This window comes from Bemisia tabaci, chromosome 3 (assembly GCF_918797505.1).
Source record: "Bemisia tabaci chromosome 3, PGI_BMITA_v3".
NCBI lineage: Eukaryota > Metazoa > Arthropoda > Insecta > Hemiptera > Aleyrodidae > Bemisia > Bemisia tabaci.
Window position 1 is genome coordinate 38,476,588 of NC_092795.1, and position 19,987 is coordinate 38,496,574.

Genomic DNA, 19,987 nt, shown 5'->3' on the forward strand with positions numbered 1-19,987 from the left:
TGGTACCCCCACCATGATTTAATTTAAAACCTGGCGTTCCAGCAGAACTTAATACTTTTCTTTACCTAAATGAAAAATGTATGTAACAGACGATCCTTAGATATGTGTGATAATTATAAACCAAGACAGTTATCACGAATCAATATTATTTTTATTATTATTAGTTTACAATAATCATAAAACCGGGACAGTATCAAGGCAAAATATCATCATTAATATAAACTTCGAAGGATTCTGCCTTTTTCTATTTCACTCGAGGGGAAGTGTCCCCTCCCGGACTCTCTTCCCCACCCGGTGACTGACGCTGCGCTGTGCTGAACGGTTCAGCCTGAACCTTTCCCCTACGTCTGACCGTTCCCCACTCCTCTGTCAATCGAACCATATGCCACCGCTTACGTATTGTCGCTCGCCCACCCAGGTACCTACCGGCCAGCGGTCAGTTGATGATAAATCTCGCTCATGCTCCTACGCAGCTACGCATTGATTACCTACGCCAGCGAATATTTATTCGACGGTATTTTTTCTCTGTTCTACTGTGATTTCCTTGGTTCTCTACTGTGTTTGACTGTGTTGAAATTTATATTAATACTCACACGGAGAAAAAACTTCGTGCATGGGACCCGACGTTGAGATCATATGAATCTCTTAAAACTTGAGGTCCAGCTGCCGAAATTCGGGTCAGAAATCTGAAACACTTCGGTATGCACCGAGTACTTCAGATGTGTGACCTGAAACCTTCGGTATATACCGAACTACTTCAATTGTCTGACCCGAACTTCGGCAGATGGACCTTAACTTTTCGGATGCGTGATCCGGAAACTTCAGAGATCCATATGATCTCAGCTTCGGGTTCCATGCACAAATTTTTTTTCTCCGTGTTTCCTTTTAGGGGACGCAACTAAAATTTCAGTAAATTTTTTCAGAAAAGTAAAAAAAGTGGCTAACAATGGTTCCTCACCTTCTCGTGGTGTTGGCTGTTTTACTAAGTGGGAACCGTCCATAAGATATAGTCTATTTCTTGCCCTGCCATTATTATTCTACAAGTTAATTGTGGAATGAGAATTTCATAATGTTTTCTATGAAATCTTCAAAATATAGTGATAAAAAATTTGCAACTACTACAAAATCGGCTCGCGAAGCGAGCCGAATGTCACTCGCGCAGCAAGTGACCGGGGGTCCAGGGGGCGTAGCCCCCGGCTAGGCGTGACGGGCGCGCGAAGCGCGCCCAGAACGGCTAGTTCTGAATAAAGTTATATTCGTCACGGTACCAAAACGTGCACATTGTTTTACCCTATACCATTTTATATTGCAAAATATTACTGATGTCATTTCGAGCCTTTGCTGAATGTTAGACATTATGGTGCTTGTATAAAAAATAAAACTGATCGGTTAGTCACACATAAACCACAAGGTCAAGATTGTGTACGGCTGGTTGCAGGGCATGTCGTGGGCAGGCGTTTTGGTCGCTGTCTGCATCCTCTTTGGAACGCTGCTCGTAAAATACGTACTGTACAACTCATCGCCAAGCCTAATGATCCGCGCTATCCACACTGGATTGAGCACTCAGCTAATTGGCGGCGCATTCATGATTGTCATCGTCATCCAAATAACCTCCGATCTCGGTAAATGAAAAATTATCTCATTATATGTATGTATTAAGTCTTACCGTCCCAGCTCTTGGTAGTCAGGTACTGAGGCTAAAAATTAGGCCAGCCGTAATTAAACAGTCATTATGGCACGAATTAATTCATGTTTACGAAAATGTATGTACCTATGTAATGACTCCATAGTATTCACAGAGCAATTGTGGCTATTCCCTAGAATTAAGGGGAAATTCAAATTCAAAGTACCAATGGTAATGTCATGAGTTATTCATTACTCTTCAAACTTCCTTCAAATCATTTTTACTCTTAATTTCAGGAGCTTGGAACAAAATATTGTTCACTCAAGACGTGTTTATACCGTTTAGTAGGATTACATACTGGTTATACCTTCTTAACGTCCCCATCGTTATGGCCCTGATTGGTTCCCTGAAGACACCCATACACATGACTTACGAAGAGACGGTGAGATTTTTTGCGCTTGAAAATTACTCTTTTTTTCAATTTATGAGGGTATAACGTTTAATTGTATGTGCATGATGAAACCCCCCCCCCCCCCCCCCAAAAAAAATAAATAAATAAATAAATAAATCATGATTCATAACTTAAATTATAAACAGAGGAAAATGATGATATGAGTAAGAGTGCGAGTCAGTTTCATCAGATCGGTGATTATCTAGGCCTACAAAGTATCTCGTCCTGAGTTGGTTGTGGCACCTAGATTCAATTATTCGTGCTACACGGATGAGCGTGCTGCATGTTCACATTTGAAGGCACTCTCGCTTCTCTCACCTCCTCAGGCACACACGGGATTCGTCAGTTGTAGCACTCTAATAACGGAGTACCTATGCAGAAATATTATTGCCATCTCAATAATTTCTTACAAAAAAACGTTTCACCCTCTGACTGGTCAACGAATTTCAGGCTTTCATGGAATTTCTGATAACTTTTGAAAAATTCCTAAACAAAATTTGATGGATATTTTTGTCGAGAGTCATCCTCTTTCTCTTAACCTCATTCAAAGTCCTCTCCGGAATTTTAGGAAGGTGAGATGACATGAAAGATAAGAAAAGAAATTCTATGTGAGCACAATATTCTAAGCCATTTTATAGACTTTTTTGGTTTATTCTAGGGTTTTTTGGGCCGACATCTGGGAGACTTCTTTCCTATCTACGCTTTCGCAATATATGGCTATTTAACAATTGAAGCGCCAATTACTCACCTGAAACCAAAAATTCTGCGATTCATCTCAGGATCTCCGTCCCCAACCGATAAAAAGAACCAATGACATTGATGTTTGTTTTTCGTTTTTCCTAATAAAATTTATTGTAGATGTTCATTTTTTGTGAAATTCATGGACAGTTTTTGACATTGCATTGTTATTTAGTCGTGACAGCTTCCGTTCTATTCTCGCCGGATTCTAAGGTATGTGAGTGCACACTTATTTTCCCTCGAATTTCATCATAAAACACTGTCTTGGGTTCAAAATTGAGAAGCGTGCTCCTTTTAACTTTTCCAAGTCCGGTTTTTGGAAGCTCTGTGAGGAAAACGATACCACCTATAAGCTGCTTAAAAGGAGCCACCATCTCTGCGAAAATGAAATCGGAATACAAGTTATTCACTATCGGTTAATTATAAAAAAAATCTTATTCATTTTCGACAAAATTCACAGCCACAAGCCTTAAATAAGAGAAACACATTCGAGAGAAACTCAAGAGGACAAAATTGAGCCGATTGTTTAAGTCTCGTAATTGTATCTATCCTTTTCTTTCGCAAGATGTTTTGGAGACCTCAATAGTTTTATCTCTTGATTTAGACGAAAAATATTTGAATACTCTAAGAGATGCACTCACAGGACCGTCCATAAATCACATGAGACATCTAATGGGCTGGAGGACGGATGAGGAGGATTTCTACTAGTGCCTCGCAAAATTAGGAAGGAATTGGGAATTATTCTCGCGAGGGAGAGAAACAATACTTGCTCCGTTTGAAAAGTTTGAAAAGTATTCCATTAAGCTCAAAAAAAAAATTGAAAATTTTTCTGAGCTTAATTGAAAACTACATCGTCTAAATATTTCCAGATAACTTCTTCTCTGAAAACACCTGTTTTTGTTTTTTAGTTGTTAATGGAGCTTAATTCAATTAAAATAACTTGACTACATGAATTATATAATACAATATCGATCTGTTTTAATATAATTCCAGCAAGTTTGTCTTTCTCAAATGAATAGATGATGATTGGATGGAGGGGGGGGGGGAGGTCAAGATTTACCTTACGAGTGTCTTAATAAATTTATGGCTATCCCGCAAAGTCGTAAAATGAAAAAGTCAACACAAGCTGAAGCTTGAGTTTCAAGTTCAATGACTGATCCTTCTCGCCCGCACAGTCAATATTTATGGCGAATTGATTGAGCTACAAATACTCATATGTTCACGTATCGATGGTGATCAACGACTGATAAGTGTAGTAAACACATTTACCTTTCATATAATCATGGATGTCTTGTGCAATGACCTTAGAATGATCAAGAGGAACAATAAACGCTCTAGGCACCTCTCCAAATATCTCATGAGGTACCCCAATTACTGCAGCCTCTTTAACATCCGGGTGAGAGATCAAAACTGTTTCCAGTTCACAAGGTGAAATCTGAAAAGTCCGTCAAAATCTATATTGCTTCAATTATGTATTTAGTACCAATCATTTAAAATCAAATAGCCAGTGGAGCAACTCATCAGTTGTCAGGATAATGCATCTTTAAAAACCTATACAGTCTTGAGAGGCAACCGTGAGTAATAGCCATACGGTTATAGGAGATTTCGTCAACGATTTTTTGTCCGCGCACCTGTTTTTCCAGTAATTTACGTCCACGCGTTTTTTCGGCACGGGAGTTTTGGTCCACGTGCCAGTTGAGACCCAAAGTTAATTGGCCCACATGTAAATACAAACGGCAATTGCTCACGACTTTTTTGGATGAAAATGTAAAATGTCTTGGAAGAATGAGGGTTTGCTTGTTTTTTTTTGTTTTGTCTGTTTGGTCCAAAGGAGAATAATATAATAGTTGAGGGTTTTGGTAAAAATGGGGGAGCGTCAATATTCCATGAGACAAAATTCACTAAAACTCTCTACACCTCTTTGGTGTAACAGGACTTAATTATCTCTCAAGAATTTCCCACCTTGTTATACCTGAACCGGATGAACCTCTATGTTTGCCTCAGCTGAAGGTTCTTATAGATTTTTCCAGTGTACGATACGTATGTATCTTGATTTATTTTGCGAGGAAAGATCTGTGCTATTAAAGGGTGCCTCTCATTCTTAATACGTTCAATTTCGTATAATACTGTACAACACCTCTGTTGTGAAATAGTTACTTCAGGCGCCGCCGCACGGCGGGCGGGCGGCCAGCGCGAAACGCGCCTACAAACCTAAGTGGATACTTCAAGCATTGTGCAATGCGAGAAGTATCCACTTAGGTTTGTAGGCGCCAGTGAGCCTCTCGCGCTGGTAGCACGCCGCTCCGCTCTGTTAGGCTTCAATATTTATACTCGCATAGTCAGCGTTTTTTAACTCATGATTTTGAAATGTTTGCACACGCTGCATTGATTATTCTCATTTACATTGAGGGGGAAAAATATGTGTCAATTTATCAAAGGAGAATAATAATATAATGTGTTTTTTTTAAATATTGGTGGTTCCGTGTCAATTTTAATTATTTCCAAAGCTTTTTAATTTTTTCTTTTATTTAAATTGTGCTTTCATCGTGCTGCAGCGAGGTGTGCGCGCAACCAAACGCTCAAAATTTGACGTATTTAACTCTAAAAGATCGATGTACAAATGGGTTAAAACTCCGTGCTTCTTGGTTTTTTCCCCTCTTTTATTCATTTTTGCAGTTTCTGTCGGCACAACTACACCTTATTGAGATTAATGTCGCTTGGAAAAGGTTGTACAAATATTTGTCACGTTTTAAAAATATATATGTTTTCAAAATGAAGTAATAATTTCGTATGGAAAATATTAAAAAAATAAAAAAAGTACCTATACATATATAAGGTATATTGTACATCGAATATTTTAAGGATAGAAATAAAACCAAATATTCACCAATGACAATTTAAAAAGATGATTAAAAAGGAGAAAGTAATAAAATTTCCTTTAGAAAATGAGCAACCATAACAATACCTCCTTCTCTCTCAATTTCTCATTTCGATATTGTCAATATAATTTTACATACTGACTAAAATATAACGCTTGAACCAAGTCACCGTTGCTTATTTTACGTGCGGGCGTGAACCACTGGACAAAAAAGAAGCGCGGACAAAAAATCGTTGACAAATTGTCCTGAAACCAGCCATACTGAAGGAGAATAGCTGAACAAACTTGTGATGACAAGATTTTGTGGCCAAACGATCCATTGGGTAAAACATATCATGCTTGATTTAAGCTCTGTAACTTTATTTTTGTGTAAAGAGATATATTTCACAGAATTCCGTGATTTTTCTACCATCAATAAGTATATATCTATACCTATTGGAACTACAGGATATTACATGCTGTAATATTCTAGATTTGCGCTCACCAACATCAAATTTTGAAATTTTGATCAAGACCAAAATTCCATTGCTCCGAGGAGCTAGTCGGGGGTACGGCCGCGTAGTAACCGGATAATGCCTTTCTTTCACCGTTGCTTTATTTCTTCAAATCCTCGATTAAACTAATTTGATATGTGTATGTGGCCAAAATTCCCTATACAAGTCATTTGAATTCTAATTCCAGATTACAAAAAATGTATACAGTCATTAAGTCAGCAAATTGAATTAATTGATCCTACATTATCTTCCTCAGACGGAATAAGCAAAAAAAAGTTTAGCGAATCGCTGTTTTCTTTTTCTGATGCGGCGTTAATATACGAGGGGCGTTCGTACAGTAAGTATATATCTTTATTTTCTCCGGAACTAATGAAGATAAATTAAAACGGTAAGAAGTGTTTTAACCGTCATACTTTCAGCTTTTCAAAAAACCTTCGTTTTTTAAATTTGGTCCACCCGTTCGCGAGTGACGTCATTTTTCCCGCGCCCAAAATATTCGAGCGCGGCGGAGCTCCTCAGACGAATACATGTTTTGGCTCCGGGATTTTGGGTCGCTCAAGGAATATTGCTGATCGATTTCTTAGGAAGAGGAAAAACGATCGATGCCGCAAAATATTGTGAAGTTTTGAAAAAACTTAATTCAGCGATCAAGCGAAAACGGCCCGATCTTTTGTCTCGTCAAGTTTTGTTCCTTCAAGACAACGCTAGGCCTCATGTGGCTCATGTGACTAGAGACTTGTTCGCCTCATTCAAATGGGACCTTTTTCCTCATCCATCGTACTCACCGAACCTTGCTCCATGCGATTTTCATCTTTTTCCTACGTTAAAGAAGAGCTTGGGTAGCCGAAAGTTCTCCACCGACGCAGAGTTGCAAGAGGCTGTAAAAAAAATGGTTCCAACGACAGGATATGCACAATTTTTTGAAGATTGAATCCACAAACTGCTAACATATAATCAGAAATGTGTTCAACTGGGTGGAGATCATGTCGAAAAGCAAGGTAAGACAATTCAAAGCCTGAAAGTTTCACATATTTATCCAATTAATGGTGTTACAACCTTTTTTAAAGTGAAAACGTGCGTACTCACTCGTCTGAGGAACTCCGCCGCGTTCGAATATTTTGGACACGCGGTGACGAGAGATGGGCGCGGGAAAAATGACGTCACTCGCGAACGGGTGGACCAATTTAAAAAACGAAGGTTTTTTGAAAAGCTGAAAGTATGACGGTTAAAACACTTCTTACCGTTTTAATTTATCTTCATTAGTTCCGGAGAAAATAAAGATATATACTTACTTTACGAACGCCCCTCGTACAATCAAAGGAAGAAGATTTTTTCAATTTAAAATATTTAAAAAATTTAAACTCGCGTTTACCTGTTGTCCTTGATATTTAATGATATTTTTCATCCTGTCAACATAGTAAAAACAGCCAGCTTCATCGAGAGAACCAAGATCACCCGACCGCACCCAGCCACCAGAGCAAAAGATCTCAGCTGTGGCTTCGGGGTCATTCACATAGCCTTTAGCCACCATTGGACCCTTGAAGCACACCTCGCCTACTTTATTTATGGGTAAATCATCCCCACTGTCCTTATCGATTATCTAAAACATTGATAAGATGGCCAGAATCAAAGGAGTCATGACATAAAATTAAATGTAGGGACAAACAAAGAGCCTTTACTAGCCTCTTGACGTGGAGGAACTTCTATTTTCGGAGCTTTACCTCTCAACCCTGATAATTTCCTACTTAGAATTGTAGAGTAACGCTCTGGATAACGATTTTAGCAAGCAACTAATGCGATGTTTAATTAAAATGAAGCACTGTTGACGCTGACACTGTTGATGAAATGAGTGTACTGCTGTTTAACTCGGAGTTTAGCAGGCAACAAGGATATGAAAAAAATTGTTGCAATTCATGAAAAATACGTATCAAATCCCCAAGTAAAGGTTCCTTCCATTAATATTTGTAGATTAGAATAAAAGACAATCAATGAAAAGGGAGATATCTCTACTTCGCTCTAATTTTACATGCTCCTCCTAAAACTTTTAATTCTTTGAAGAGGACATTGTCTACTATACAGTAATTTCCCTATACTAGAAATGTAAGTCCATTGTGCTAAAGGATATCCTTTGAAGTTCAATATAAAAGAAAATTCAGACAATGTCCTAAAATACCCGTGAACTGTACAATAACACGTTCGCTCTGCTCTTTTTGCCTTTGGCTGTTTTTAATATTCCTATCTGTACCTTTTGATATTACTACTTTATTTTTAGCTTTTTAAGTATAAAGGGCTTAAGCTTCTAATGTTCAATGATATTCATCGTTATGAAATACGGATTCGCACAAACGTACTTCTTTCATTTTGAAAAAAAAAATATATATATATTCCTGTGCTAGCAAGGATACGCAGAGAGCGTGCGTGCTCACTTCGTACCCACATGACGGAGTTTTAATAGTAGCACCTACATGCAACTAACTGTTCGTGCTCGATGGACGTCCGCGTTGCATACTCAGAAAAGTTAAGGCGATCTGGCGTTCTTGGCCTACATCTCGGTGCGGCCAGTCGGGTTTGACGTCGCCGGCAAGATTTTGGGCCAATGAAGGAGTACATTGGGCACTCTGCCCAGAGAAAACATATCATTGGCTAAAGTGCAACGCCACGTATTTTCATTGTGGCGTTTCAAAATCTCCATTCTTAGTTTACTTTTTGAGGAGGAACAAGTCAGCAGCTTTTGCCTCACCCCCTTACGTTCTCTAGAAAGTTAACTAATGCATATGGTCTTTAAAACATATTGTTCCTGACTCTATGTCACCAAACGGTTCTCACTTCGTCTCACTCAATGATTTTGAGTCATCAAACTTACCTTGCATTGCATCGTTTCGACAATTTTTCCAATGCACCCCGGTTTCTGGCGCTCGAATTCCCCGAAGGCTACGATGAAAGTTGCCTCGGTGAGGCCATACGCTTTGTAAATTCGAACCGGTTGGTGAAACTTCTTTTTGAGCTTCTCATGAGCCTCTTCGCAAATGGGGGCCGCTGCCACCCAAATTTGCCGCACTGATCGCAGGTCCTCGAAGTTGACTATGTCTGATTTCAACAGGGACAAGGAGAGAGATGGCACTATGTGCAAATGGCTCACCTGCAAAAAGTTTGGAAATGATCTAATACTAGTTAAATTCATAAATTCTGATAAGATGTTAGTAAGAGAATCAATTATTAAGTGACAATAAGTACATAAGATCATCAGAACAGCTATAAGATCGCTGTCGATTAGTCAGGCATGTGGATTGTACTGGAATAGGAAGTACATTTTGCCTGTTTTAGAGGAATGGATTGCGTTTATATATACATTATGATAAAAAATTATTTGATTAATTTCAATAATAATTTGTCTAGTTTCTTTAAGCTCTTCCAAATTCTTCTTGTGCAATTTTCTTGTTAGGAAAAAGTGTCTACGGATCTGGTTGTCTCCCTGGAAACTTTAAAACCACCTAGTGCGACACACTCACAAACTTTGCCAAAACTTTGGTGTCGTGTAAGGATATAGGGCGAATGGGATCTAAAAGTTACTGATGATGCATAGTCACTGAAAGCCGTCTAAAAGCAGATCAAGAAAATTAATACATCAAACAGAAGTTATGCACGCGTATAAATGACTAACCGTTATCTCCCTTGATTTAAGAGAGAAATTTGAATCAGTAACAGAAATTTTAAAACTCTTCAAGAAACTAAATTTAAAAATTTAAAATTGCCTAGTCCCCGACGTAAATAGCCTAGATGCTGATCGTCGTTAAATAAAATTAACTAACTAACTTAAACGATATATTTAAATTATTACTGTTTTTAGTGATTAAGTAGACCTCGAGTCATCCATTAAAACTTGTAGTTTCGCTTATTTTCTATGTCCTCATGCAATTGCTCAGAAGGATCCTTCGTAATTCTTCCATTCTCTACGGTCCTGATTCAACTCATAATCATATAGAGCGTAATTTGGCTACTTATCTTAGCTGAAGTTAAATATTTTGAAAAACCAACTCACTGAGAATTCTTTAATTATATTGATCCACCTGAGGAATGAGAAACTTGTCATGTTTACCAATACCGCGCCCTCGCACAAGCACATGACCATGGTGATCAGACCATAGGCATGGCGGAAAGGCATTAAACCAAGAGCTACTGCACTTTTTTCAACGAATAGATGACTGAAAATAATAATAAATGCAAGAATTTTTACAGGAAAGAGATATCAAGAACACAAACAGACATTACGGAGAAGCTCTGAATAGTGAATTCCACAATTACCGTACGATGAAAGGTATTAAACGGTTTTTTTAACAGGTGATTATTTTTACCTACTTATTAGTGAAACGATATCGGAAGCCAGATATCTCGGTTTTGATGCCACAGTTTTTTCAACACATTCGATTCAATAAAAAGAGACTGGCCGTTTTTATCGTAAAATTGTATTACTTTTCTTCAATGTAATCATCAATTCAATTAAAAAATTTTATCTAAGAGAAAAATTTTTGGTAAAATGTCCATATATCTGTCAATATCCGTTAATTTTCTCTTGAAAAAAATGAATCAATAGCAGAAATTTTGGAACTTTGCAGTCAAGATACCTGTTCTTTTAGTTTTATTGTAGCAATTTTGGGCTCAAAGGCTGAGAGATTATGTCATTTTTGTCGAATTTAAAAGCACATGATGATCATGGTAGGATAAGACAAGCATTGTTTTTAAAATTACTCGCTCTTGAATTAAAGAAGTAAAACTCAGATATTTTCCAATATAACCCAGATCAATACTAAGAATCTCGAATCAAAATGTATCACCGTCTACGGAATATAGGAGAAAATGCAGTTCATGCTATATTAAAGTTACTAAATGTTTTTCCATTGAATTTGAATTTGGAGTCATTTTTTCAAATATATCCAAGTTATACCAAAGAGCTTCCACAAACCACATTGCAGGCTCACGCCAACACTGCCGTGCTAAGGAAGAATGTGAACATATGAACATTCGAGAGTTGCCAAATTTCCCTTGATAGAACATGTATTTGTGACAAGATTCATGCATATTTTTCCTTGAAATGTTCAAATATTTTACATTAAATTGCGTATAGAATTGTCTGAAAATGCTGGAAAATAATATTCACAATTTTCCCAGTAAATTCGGTTTTTATCGAAGGAAACTTGGCAACGTCTGAAGGTTCATATGGCGTTCTTCCTTAGCACGGCAGAACAGCAGTTCTAAATATTTTTTGGCCAACAAATTAAATTGTTACAAATTATTGAGAATCAATTCTTTTATTCCGTAAGAAACTTCCACACTTCCTCACACAATCATTAAATTTTAACTTCATGAAATATTACCGTTTTTTCAGAGCCGTTATAATATTACCATGCGTAAGCATGACGCATTTTGGTAGACCTGTGGTCCCGCTTGAGGTCAGAATGAGAGCAATATCATCAGGGATATTGCTAGATTTGTCTCGCGCAGCTACATTTTGTGTCTCATTCTGCACAGTTGGTTTCACCTGCAGACTTTGATCAAAATGGTCGTCTTCTTTTAGGTCTTTCAGCGCATCTTCTAATGTAATCGCTCCATCACTACAATGTGTCTTTTCTTCTCCAAATTCTAATACATACTTTACTGCGGATATTTTTGGACAGGCCAATCTTTTTAGTTTACCTTTTTGCATCAGTAAACACTCGACGGGAGTAATGTCAAGAGCATGGATTAGCTCATCTGTAAATAACAAAACTACAAAAACCCTCAAAAACATTTTCGGGCAAAAAATCCGGTCGAGGAAATTGACGTGTTACATCTTATTAACCAAAAAAAATTCCCTTTCACCCCTCCAAGAAGGTTGATAAAACCAAGTAAGTAACTATGAGATGGCAAAAAGCTCTCTTTTAAATTCTCAGGGTCCATCAAGGCCACATATGTCCAAAAACTTACTCTATATGGTTTAAAAAAAAGAAACAAAAAATAATCCCTTAACAATAAGAAAATTTTAAAAAAAAAAAACAAAAACAAAAACCGATTATGTGGTTCACAGATATGTACATAAATCCTTCGAATGAACTTGAAATCACAAAATCGGTCGAGAAAATTTAAATGAATTTTCTCCTTCAATTATGAGTTCCACAACAAGCACGACTCGCTTGAAGCTTACCATACACGAGCCGCAAGAAACTAATTTCTTCTTTCTTACCTACTGATTGTGAGGAGAGCGGGAGCATTTACTTTTTCCTTCATTTATACAGGATGCAACAAGCATGACTCTTGCGTTTGCAGAAACCCTTTCATTAAGGAGATCGCGAGAGCCTTTACCGCGTTCATTTCCAAAAGGGATTACTCCAGAATTTCATGCATTTTAATAATTTAAACGATTCATCTGTTCTTCTCTTCTCTCCTTCTGTCCATTGACAGAGATACACAATTTTTCCGACTCACTGACGCGACCGGCTCGATGCTCTCAGTGAAACGATGCCTTTTTATCCCTGACGCCAGCTTCAGTTTTACCAGTGGACCCATTTTACCACATAGGTACATTTCAGACTCTTTCGATTAACTTCGCTGCATCTAAATCATGGTTGCTTTTACTGTAAGCTTACCATATGATTTGGATGGTGAGAAGGCTAAAAGTTTTCGTTTACTTTTCCTTTTTTTCATTTTCACGAAATGGGTCCCATTTGACAAGAGGAGTTACTTAAAGAAATTGAATTAAGTTTCGATATAAGAAAACTCACACCCATGCTGTGTTGTGTTATTCTGATTTTTTTTTTTTTTTTTTTTTTATACCTTAGAGGTAATCCACACTTGTTTACGCATCGAGCCGGTCGCGTCAGTGAGTCGGAAAAATTGTGTATCTCTGTCAATGGACAGAAGGAGAGAAGAGAAGAACAGATGAATCGTTTAAATTATTAAAATGCATGAAATTCTGGAGTAATCCCTTTTGGAAATGAACGCGGTAAAGGCTCTCGCGATCTCCTTAATGAAAGGGTTTCTGCAAACGCAAGAGTCATGCTTGTTGCATCCTGTATAAATGAAGGAAAAAGTAAATGCTCCCGCTCTCCTCACAATCAGTAGGTAAGAAAGAAGAAATTAGTTTCTTGCGGCTCGTGTATGGTAAGCTTCAAGCGAGTCGTGCTTGTTGTGGAACTCATAATTGAAGGAGAAAATTCATTTAAATTTTCTCGACCGATTTTGTGATTTCAAGTTCATTCGAAGGATTTATGTACATATCTGTGAACCACATAATCGGTTTTTGTTTTTGTTTTTTTTTTTTAAAATTTTCTTATTGTTAAGGGATTATTTTTTGTTTCTTTTTTTTAAACCATATAGAGTAAGTTTTTGGACATATGTGGCCTTGATGGACCCTGAGAATTTAAAAGAGAGCTTTTTGCCATCTCATAGTTACTTACTTGGTTTTATCAACCTTCTTGGAGGGGTGAAAGGGAATTTTTTTTGGTTAATAAGATGTAACACGTCAATTTCCTCGACCGGATTTTTTGCCCGAAAATGTTTTTGAGGGTTTTTGTAGTTTATATCAGCTCGTTTTTGAATGGAGAAAGGTGTGGCCATAAAATATTAAGTAGGTACTATTGGCTATTTGAAAATCCTGAATGAATGGAAAGTAAACAACATCTGCTAAAGCACTAATACATTCAGCGGAAATTTTAATAGCACCCACTGACTTTGTGATCAGTCTGGAAATAGGTAGTTGAAAGTAGTGGGGCTACCTAAGGTAGTCAAATGTATCAGTACCTATTGGAAAGGCTCACAGGAAAAGGGTGACAGGGGAGGGGGAGGGGTTAAATAGCTATCGAGTTTTCATTTACCTGCGTGAGAAAATTAATGGAAAAAGAGTATAACTTATTGTCATAGGCATTACACTGCTAGCTTATTCCAAGTGATAAAATAATTTTGCTCATTTGTTTCAACTACACACATCATCCCTCTTAAGCGCACCTATGTTTGTATTAATGCTAGCAGCAAGTTTTTCGATACTGAATTTGATCACTCAGCAACCTATCAGATGATAATGGAAATTCATGAGAGCGTTGCCTTATAAATCATAGGTACTCTGTATGGAATGATGAATTATTCATGAAACAACCAGTGAATGAAGTAGTAGAGCACAAATTTTACCAAAATGAGTCTATTTGGTGTGGCATGACTTTAAACCAGCTAGGTATTTTCATGACTTTTGGGATTATTATTCTTTAGAGCATCCGAACATCCAAACTTTGTTCCTACAGACTCTAGGTACACCATACTCTAAGGAGCATTGTAAAAGAAAAATTGTCGATGATTGCAATGAAATGAGAAATATTTTCATTTCCCCTGAATACTTAATTTCTCATTGAAAATTTGGCAACAGGCATACTTATCGCATAAAATGATCTTCCTAACTTGAGGGTGCCAGCAGCCTGATTGTTGAAAGTTTGTGTTTGAAAGGTAGACACAGATGACATTGGTTAAAAGGTGGAGCGTTATTGATCAAATATGTCTTATCGCTGCTTTATCGTGCCTTTGTCTGGTGGAATGGACAACATACTGTCAGAAACTTAAGAGATGCCTTTAGCTTGTCTAGGGTTCCACCCATCAGAGGCACGACAAAACAGCGACAAGACATAGCGCCGACCAATCACGTACCGCCTTTTGACCTATGTCATCTATGTCTACCCGAGAAACACACAATTTCGACAATCAGGCTGCAGGTTCTGACAATGAATACCTATTAAGAGAATTTCTCACTGACCTTATTAAGTATCGGCCATTGCAAAAAAATACCTGCGCATGCAATGAAATAGCTTGTCTTTCTCTTGGATTCATTTAGAATAATATCGCTTCACCATAAAATTTGTCAAATCATATACTTGCCCACCTAGGTAGTGCCTTAAGTTATTTTAAAAAATGCAATAGCCACGAAGAAAGTATTTGGTCGTAATACAGGTATTTTTTGGGTAAAATATTGCAAAATTTACCTCTTAGTTTCCTTGAGTTTTTAAGGTTCACTGACAGACATCAACCGAAACGGCAATCTCTTGATAAGAGCATTTAGTTAATATATGGAAGGTGATATGCGAGCTTTCCATTTCTTCTCATAAATGATACCAATTGATCTAATCACATTCAGCCTTGGAAGATTAGCGGTGCAGAAACTAGGTAGGTCAATACTGAACTCCGAACACCTGATATTTTACGTGCACTGTTTCACTGGAGTAATTACATGCTGGGAGCTGAGCTTAGAAAGCACTCGCTAGGTCAAAATGGAATAATACTTCAGTAACACATCTAGTAATAAGTATAAATAGCAATAAGTGGGTGCAAACATAACCTTATGACTTGATGTAAACAAACACTCAATACGTGAATGACACAGAGGCTCCCTCTAGCAAACTGGTCCTCATTTAAAACAGAGAACTGAGATTAAATATCCATTAACAGGGTGGAGATTATCCCCTCACATAAGCAGCAAGAAAGAGGGGCGGCGATTTAAACAAAGCTTTCCATTCCGATTTAGGTGGGTATATCCTCTCACTTACTGGGGCTGATGCGATCAGGCAAGGCTCATAGACAAAGTAAGGATCATGAAGACATACTTCTGGCTGGATAAAAAGATAATTGTTAATATAATTGTATTCAGCCTTGATTGACACAATCGCACTTATTCCAATGGAACTAGGTAGGAACTGGGGGTGTAATTCGGTATTTGGACTGCTCGGAAAGTCGCTTTTGTACGGAGGAAGAATGGACGCACCCATTTCACACGGTAATCGATGCAAGAAAATGAAGCATTCATTGTGTTTTCATCATCAACTTATGAAATTATGAGAATAATACGAGTACATACCTTTCATTAAAGACCTTGTTACTAAAGTTGGGCAAAATGATGTTTCTAACAACTCCTGACGCAAAATCAAAGAGACTCAGAAGAAACCAATTTGAGCAAATGCTCACAGTCAAAGACCTTTGATTATGTGACATTCAGTTGACCTATGATTGAACTGTTCCGAAAAGGGATGGAATTGTGCCTCACATACTCAGGTACGCAAGCCGCGCGTAACAAGAACGGTAGAAGAGATAGGAGGATTCCAAGATAAATCATGAAGGAAACATGTTCTTAATGTAAATAACATACACTTCAGAGAAGCATAATCACTCCAGAGCACATAGGTTGATGGCAAGATATAGAGCGAATAAATTTTGGTCGAAGTTCAGTGACAGTCGCATGTGAAGACCGAGGCTCATATTCCAGTAATTTTTAGACTTTAGTAGTGAGAATACATTCTGTGATGTAAATGCTGCTTCCTTTGGAGAGTTTGGCACAATTTCGGTGTAATTTCTTTGACGTAATTTACCGGAATTACATCGATCGCTTCGGTCAGGTACTGACATAAACATGACGACATAACCTCACTTAAAATTTTGTCACATATCGTTCAATAAAATAAAGATATCACTTGAACATTTTAAGAGAAATTAAGGTATATCGGGCTCCAGTAGAACACGTGAGACGTAATAATAAGAGTACGTACATATAGTAGTTAGCATCTACAAAGAATTAAACTCTTATCCAAATTAGGTAAATCTATTCACAACTAGTTAAAGAGGTTGGTAACGACCGACCAGAAATCACTTGAGATTTTTAAGAAACCAATGAAGTAGTGTATCGGGATCAAAGTGGGCGTAATAATATAAGTGTGTAATATTAGTTAGGATCTAAAATGAATTGAACTTTTAAATTAAATCTGTTCATTATTCACAAATAAATACAGTAGATGGAGGTTGATAACGACGACAGGAATTTCGTTCCCGAAACTCGGACGAACCTGAACAGAATGAACCAATGGCGTTGAACCATTATAATACTGGTTTTTTTCTAAATTCAAAAATTATAGCTAAAATTTTGAAGGATGTAAGCGGATGCTGGATTATCCGTGAGATAAAGCGCTTTTTTATGTGGCAAAATGAAATCCTCACATCTTCACGGAGTGCCCTTTATATAGGCTCCATTACGATCTGCGGCCGGGTAAGCGAGAAATCTGTTGTTAAAGATGGTCATGACGGGCAGTTTAGTCGTATTTTCCGTAATTTCTCTTTTAGAACACCAGGAATGTTAAAAAACTGTAAAAACCCGTGGACACGGTAACATGGTGATTCTTTAGGTACCCACTTTTATGGGTCTAAGGTTTATCGTTATCGCGGAGTTTGAGTGACTTTCTCAGGACCGTGGATTCTTGAAATTCAAATTTCCCGGCAAAGTGAAAAGTAAAATTTTCGTCGTTTTGGGTCATTAAGTGCTTATAACTTTTTGAAAACCTAATGGATCTTAATGAAACCCTTAAACGCCATCCGGCTAACTTAGCTGCGTCCATAGACACCAAGATCGTTGGAATCCGTGCCGCCGTTTGCTCTGAATTCCATTCTAAATCGAATCAATTTTCAGATTAAGGGAGTTGCCTGTGACTAAGAGTGTCGGCCACCCGTTTGTTATCGGGACTTTAGTAGGACGTCATTTTCCTCGACCGGGGGTGGCTACCGCCACTCTTGATTAAAAAACATTAAATTCACTCCTACACGGTTATACAGAACAGTAAACAACTAAACGACATAAAACGACATATTTCGTTGTATTCACCTAGAAGACTCCGAGTTTGAGAGTCATAAATGCAGGCCGTAAGGTTCCTCTGTCCGCTTCGGATTCAGCGGCTGTAAGCTCTTTATTCTGAAACTCTAACCGTGGCTCTGGCTGCATGAACCATTTTTGCTTCAGTGTACTTTCATGACAGACATATGACTAAAACTATACTTATTTGCATATCGATACTTTTGCGGCTGTGAGTAAATACCCTATCATCGTAGAGAAAAAAAGGAGGTGTTTGCATTTCGGGCATCTTGGAATTCTTTTGATGACGCAGGTCGGCACAGTGACTACAAAAAGTGCTCGAAATTATATCATGAGTTGATTTAAGCAAAAAAATGGGACAATAGGACATTATGGTCCGTTGTTCACACTTCGACTTCCGGATTTCGCTTGCCAGGTTGCACCGACCTTTTGACCGACCTACGTCACAGGGTAAACAAACCTCAAGATGCAAACACCTCCCTTTTTTTTCTCTATGCCCTATCATGTATGGCTGAATTTCAACAGATAGTTGTATACAAGTTTTAAATTATCAATTCTGATAGCATCATTTTCTTTAAAAAAAAGATGACCCTTAAAATGTCAAGGGCTACATGAATTAGAGGTGATAGGTCAAAACTGAAGTACAGGTTTCGCCCACGTCCAATTAGATTTTCAACAGTGACATTTTTTTTTTATAGAGGCCACCAAAAAAATAACCCATACACAAGGGTAAAAAACGAACGAATTATCATTGTTCTGACAAATACAAAATGATAACACTCACACAAAGTTGATTTTGGGCAAATCAAGCGACAGGCTGCCCCGCTGGTCCACACGCCTAATAAAATCCAAATAAAGTCAATGTTATTTGAACTCATCAGACCGACAGTGCTCCCCTTGCCGAGGTTGTGCGAGCGGAACCATTTTGCTAATTTAGCGCATTTGCATTTTATATCATCAAAAGATATCCTTCTATGAGTTTCAGCGTCCACCTGAGAAAAATTAATTTTAAAAAATCAAAAATAGGCATGATGGTTATAGTAGCAGTGTCATTGGCGCGACGGTTTATTACTGTCCCGTTGATACTTCGGACAAAGTTGTATTAAACTTGCCCAGGAAACGCCCAAATCCGTGGGTTCCCAATCAAAGACTATCTGCGCACGAATAAAAATTTCGGCGAGATTTTGGAAGAAATTAGTGAAACTTGATGCAATTTAATACATGCATCATTCGTATGCTTTTTTTCCGGAGTCCGGACCGCAGCAAAACAGACGGGTACTAGTTAAGGTGCCAGTTTGGCTCTTACTATGCATAATCCATACAATGGGTTAAAATAGGGGAACTAACTGGCTGAAACTAACTTTAACCTAATTTTTAAATTTGGTTCAGGATGTGACATTAATACCGCTAAAAAGCACTACTTCAGGGGATTGTTTAGGACTTAGATAATTATGCCTAAAGTCAAAGACGTGATTTGTAAATCGGTTTATACAATTCCATTTTTCCTTCGTTGTTTTGAGCATTTATTCTAATACGTTTTCAAGGAGAATACAGCATTTAGGATGCATTCAACTCTTCGGCTCTCCTTGGTAAATTTAGGATATTGATTACTGTAACTACTTTTCCGCAGAAAAGACAGATGAGATAGAATTGAATTTTGAAGGTGTGTGAATGCAATACAAGAGCCCCATGACCAGTGAAAATTTAAGTGGATTGTACGCTGACAGCTATAGCTACCAAATTATTGACTATTAGGATGAAGAGTTAGCTAAAATAAAGAAGCCAACATACTATCTTACTGTCGACCGGTGCGTCCACCGCAATCAGTATGTGAGTGAAGTGTTCAAAAAAATTAATTTTAAAACGTACAGTCTATTTAGTAGCGAGACAAATACTTAAAATGCATTTTACCTGAGCAGTAGTTGCTCCGTAAGATTGAATACAATTTAAAATATAATCTGACACTTGCATTTTTACATATTACGGACGTACATTTGTAGTTCTGTCAAGACCTCTGAGGTGCAATACAACTGAGACGTCACTCCTCTCTGACTTATTTATATACATATATTTGTATTATGTTGCTGCTTATTGATAGTCCTGAAAATAATTGTCAAAATAGGCTCCAATCGTAAGATCAACACATAGATTACTACATTAA

At 37.6% G+C, this 19,987-nt stretch overlaps 2 protein-coding genes and 1 long non-coding RNA gene across 9 annotated transcripts in view; 1 reads left to right on the forward strand and 2 right to left on the reverse strand.

Moving 5' to 3' along the window:
- The window catches only part of LOC109039015 (nose resistant to fluoxetine protein 6), an 18,816-nt gene extending 15,876 nt beyond the window's left edge, over positions 1-2,940 (forward strand). For all 4 annotated transcript variants that reach the window (XM_019054334.2, XM_019054330.2, XM_019054333.2 and 1 more), the window contains exons 11-13: positions 1,439-1,622; positions 1,921-2,066; positions 2,734-2,940. In XM_019054334.2, the coding sequence (XP_018909879.2) occupies positions 1,439-1,622; positions 1,921-2,066; positions 2,734-2,889 (486 nt within the window). In that variant the 3' untranslated portion in view covers positions 2,890-2,940. The remainder of the gene's footprint in view (positions 1-1,438; positions 1,623-1,920; positions 2,067-2,733) is intronic.
- LOC140224253 (luciferin 4-monooxygenase-like) lies at positions 2,678-19,938 on the reverse strand. Of its 4 annotated transcripts, none has more exons than XM_072298332.1 (8): positions 19,796-19,936; positions 18,611-18,818; positions 11,558-11,933; positions 10,225-10,387; positions 9,049-9,324; positions 7,558-7,785; positions 4,083-4,248; positions 2,678-3,189 (listed from the first exon to the last, which is right to left on the reverse strand). In XM_072298332.1, exons 2-8 carry the CDS (start codon positions 18,702-18,704, stop codon positions 2,981-2,983), a joined length of 1,512 nt encoding a protein of 503 aa, XP_072154433.1. In that variant the 5' UTR covers positions 18,705-18,818; positions 19,796-19,936; the 3' UTR covers positions 2,678-2,980. The 4 variants fall into 4 exon arrangements, with proteins under 4 accessions (XP_072154433.1, XP_072154432.1, XP_072154434.1 ...); XM_072298331.1 differs by having other exon boundaries at positions 19,738-19,925; XM_072298333.1 differs by lacking the exon at positions 9,049-9,324 and having other exon boundaries at positions 19,738-19,938.
- On the reverse strand, positions 14,726-18,603 carry LOC140224254 (uncharacterized). The gene is made up of 2 exons (XR_011899555.1): positions 16,051-18,603; positions 14,726-15,456 (listed from the first exon to the last, which is right to left on the reverse strand). It is a non-coding gene; the product is annotated as an uncharacterized lncRNA (long non-coding RNA).
- Positions 19,939-19,987: the final 49 nt, after the last annotated feature.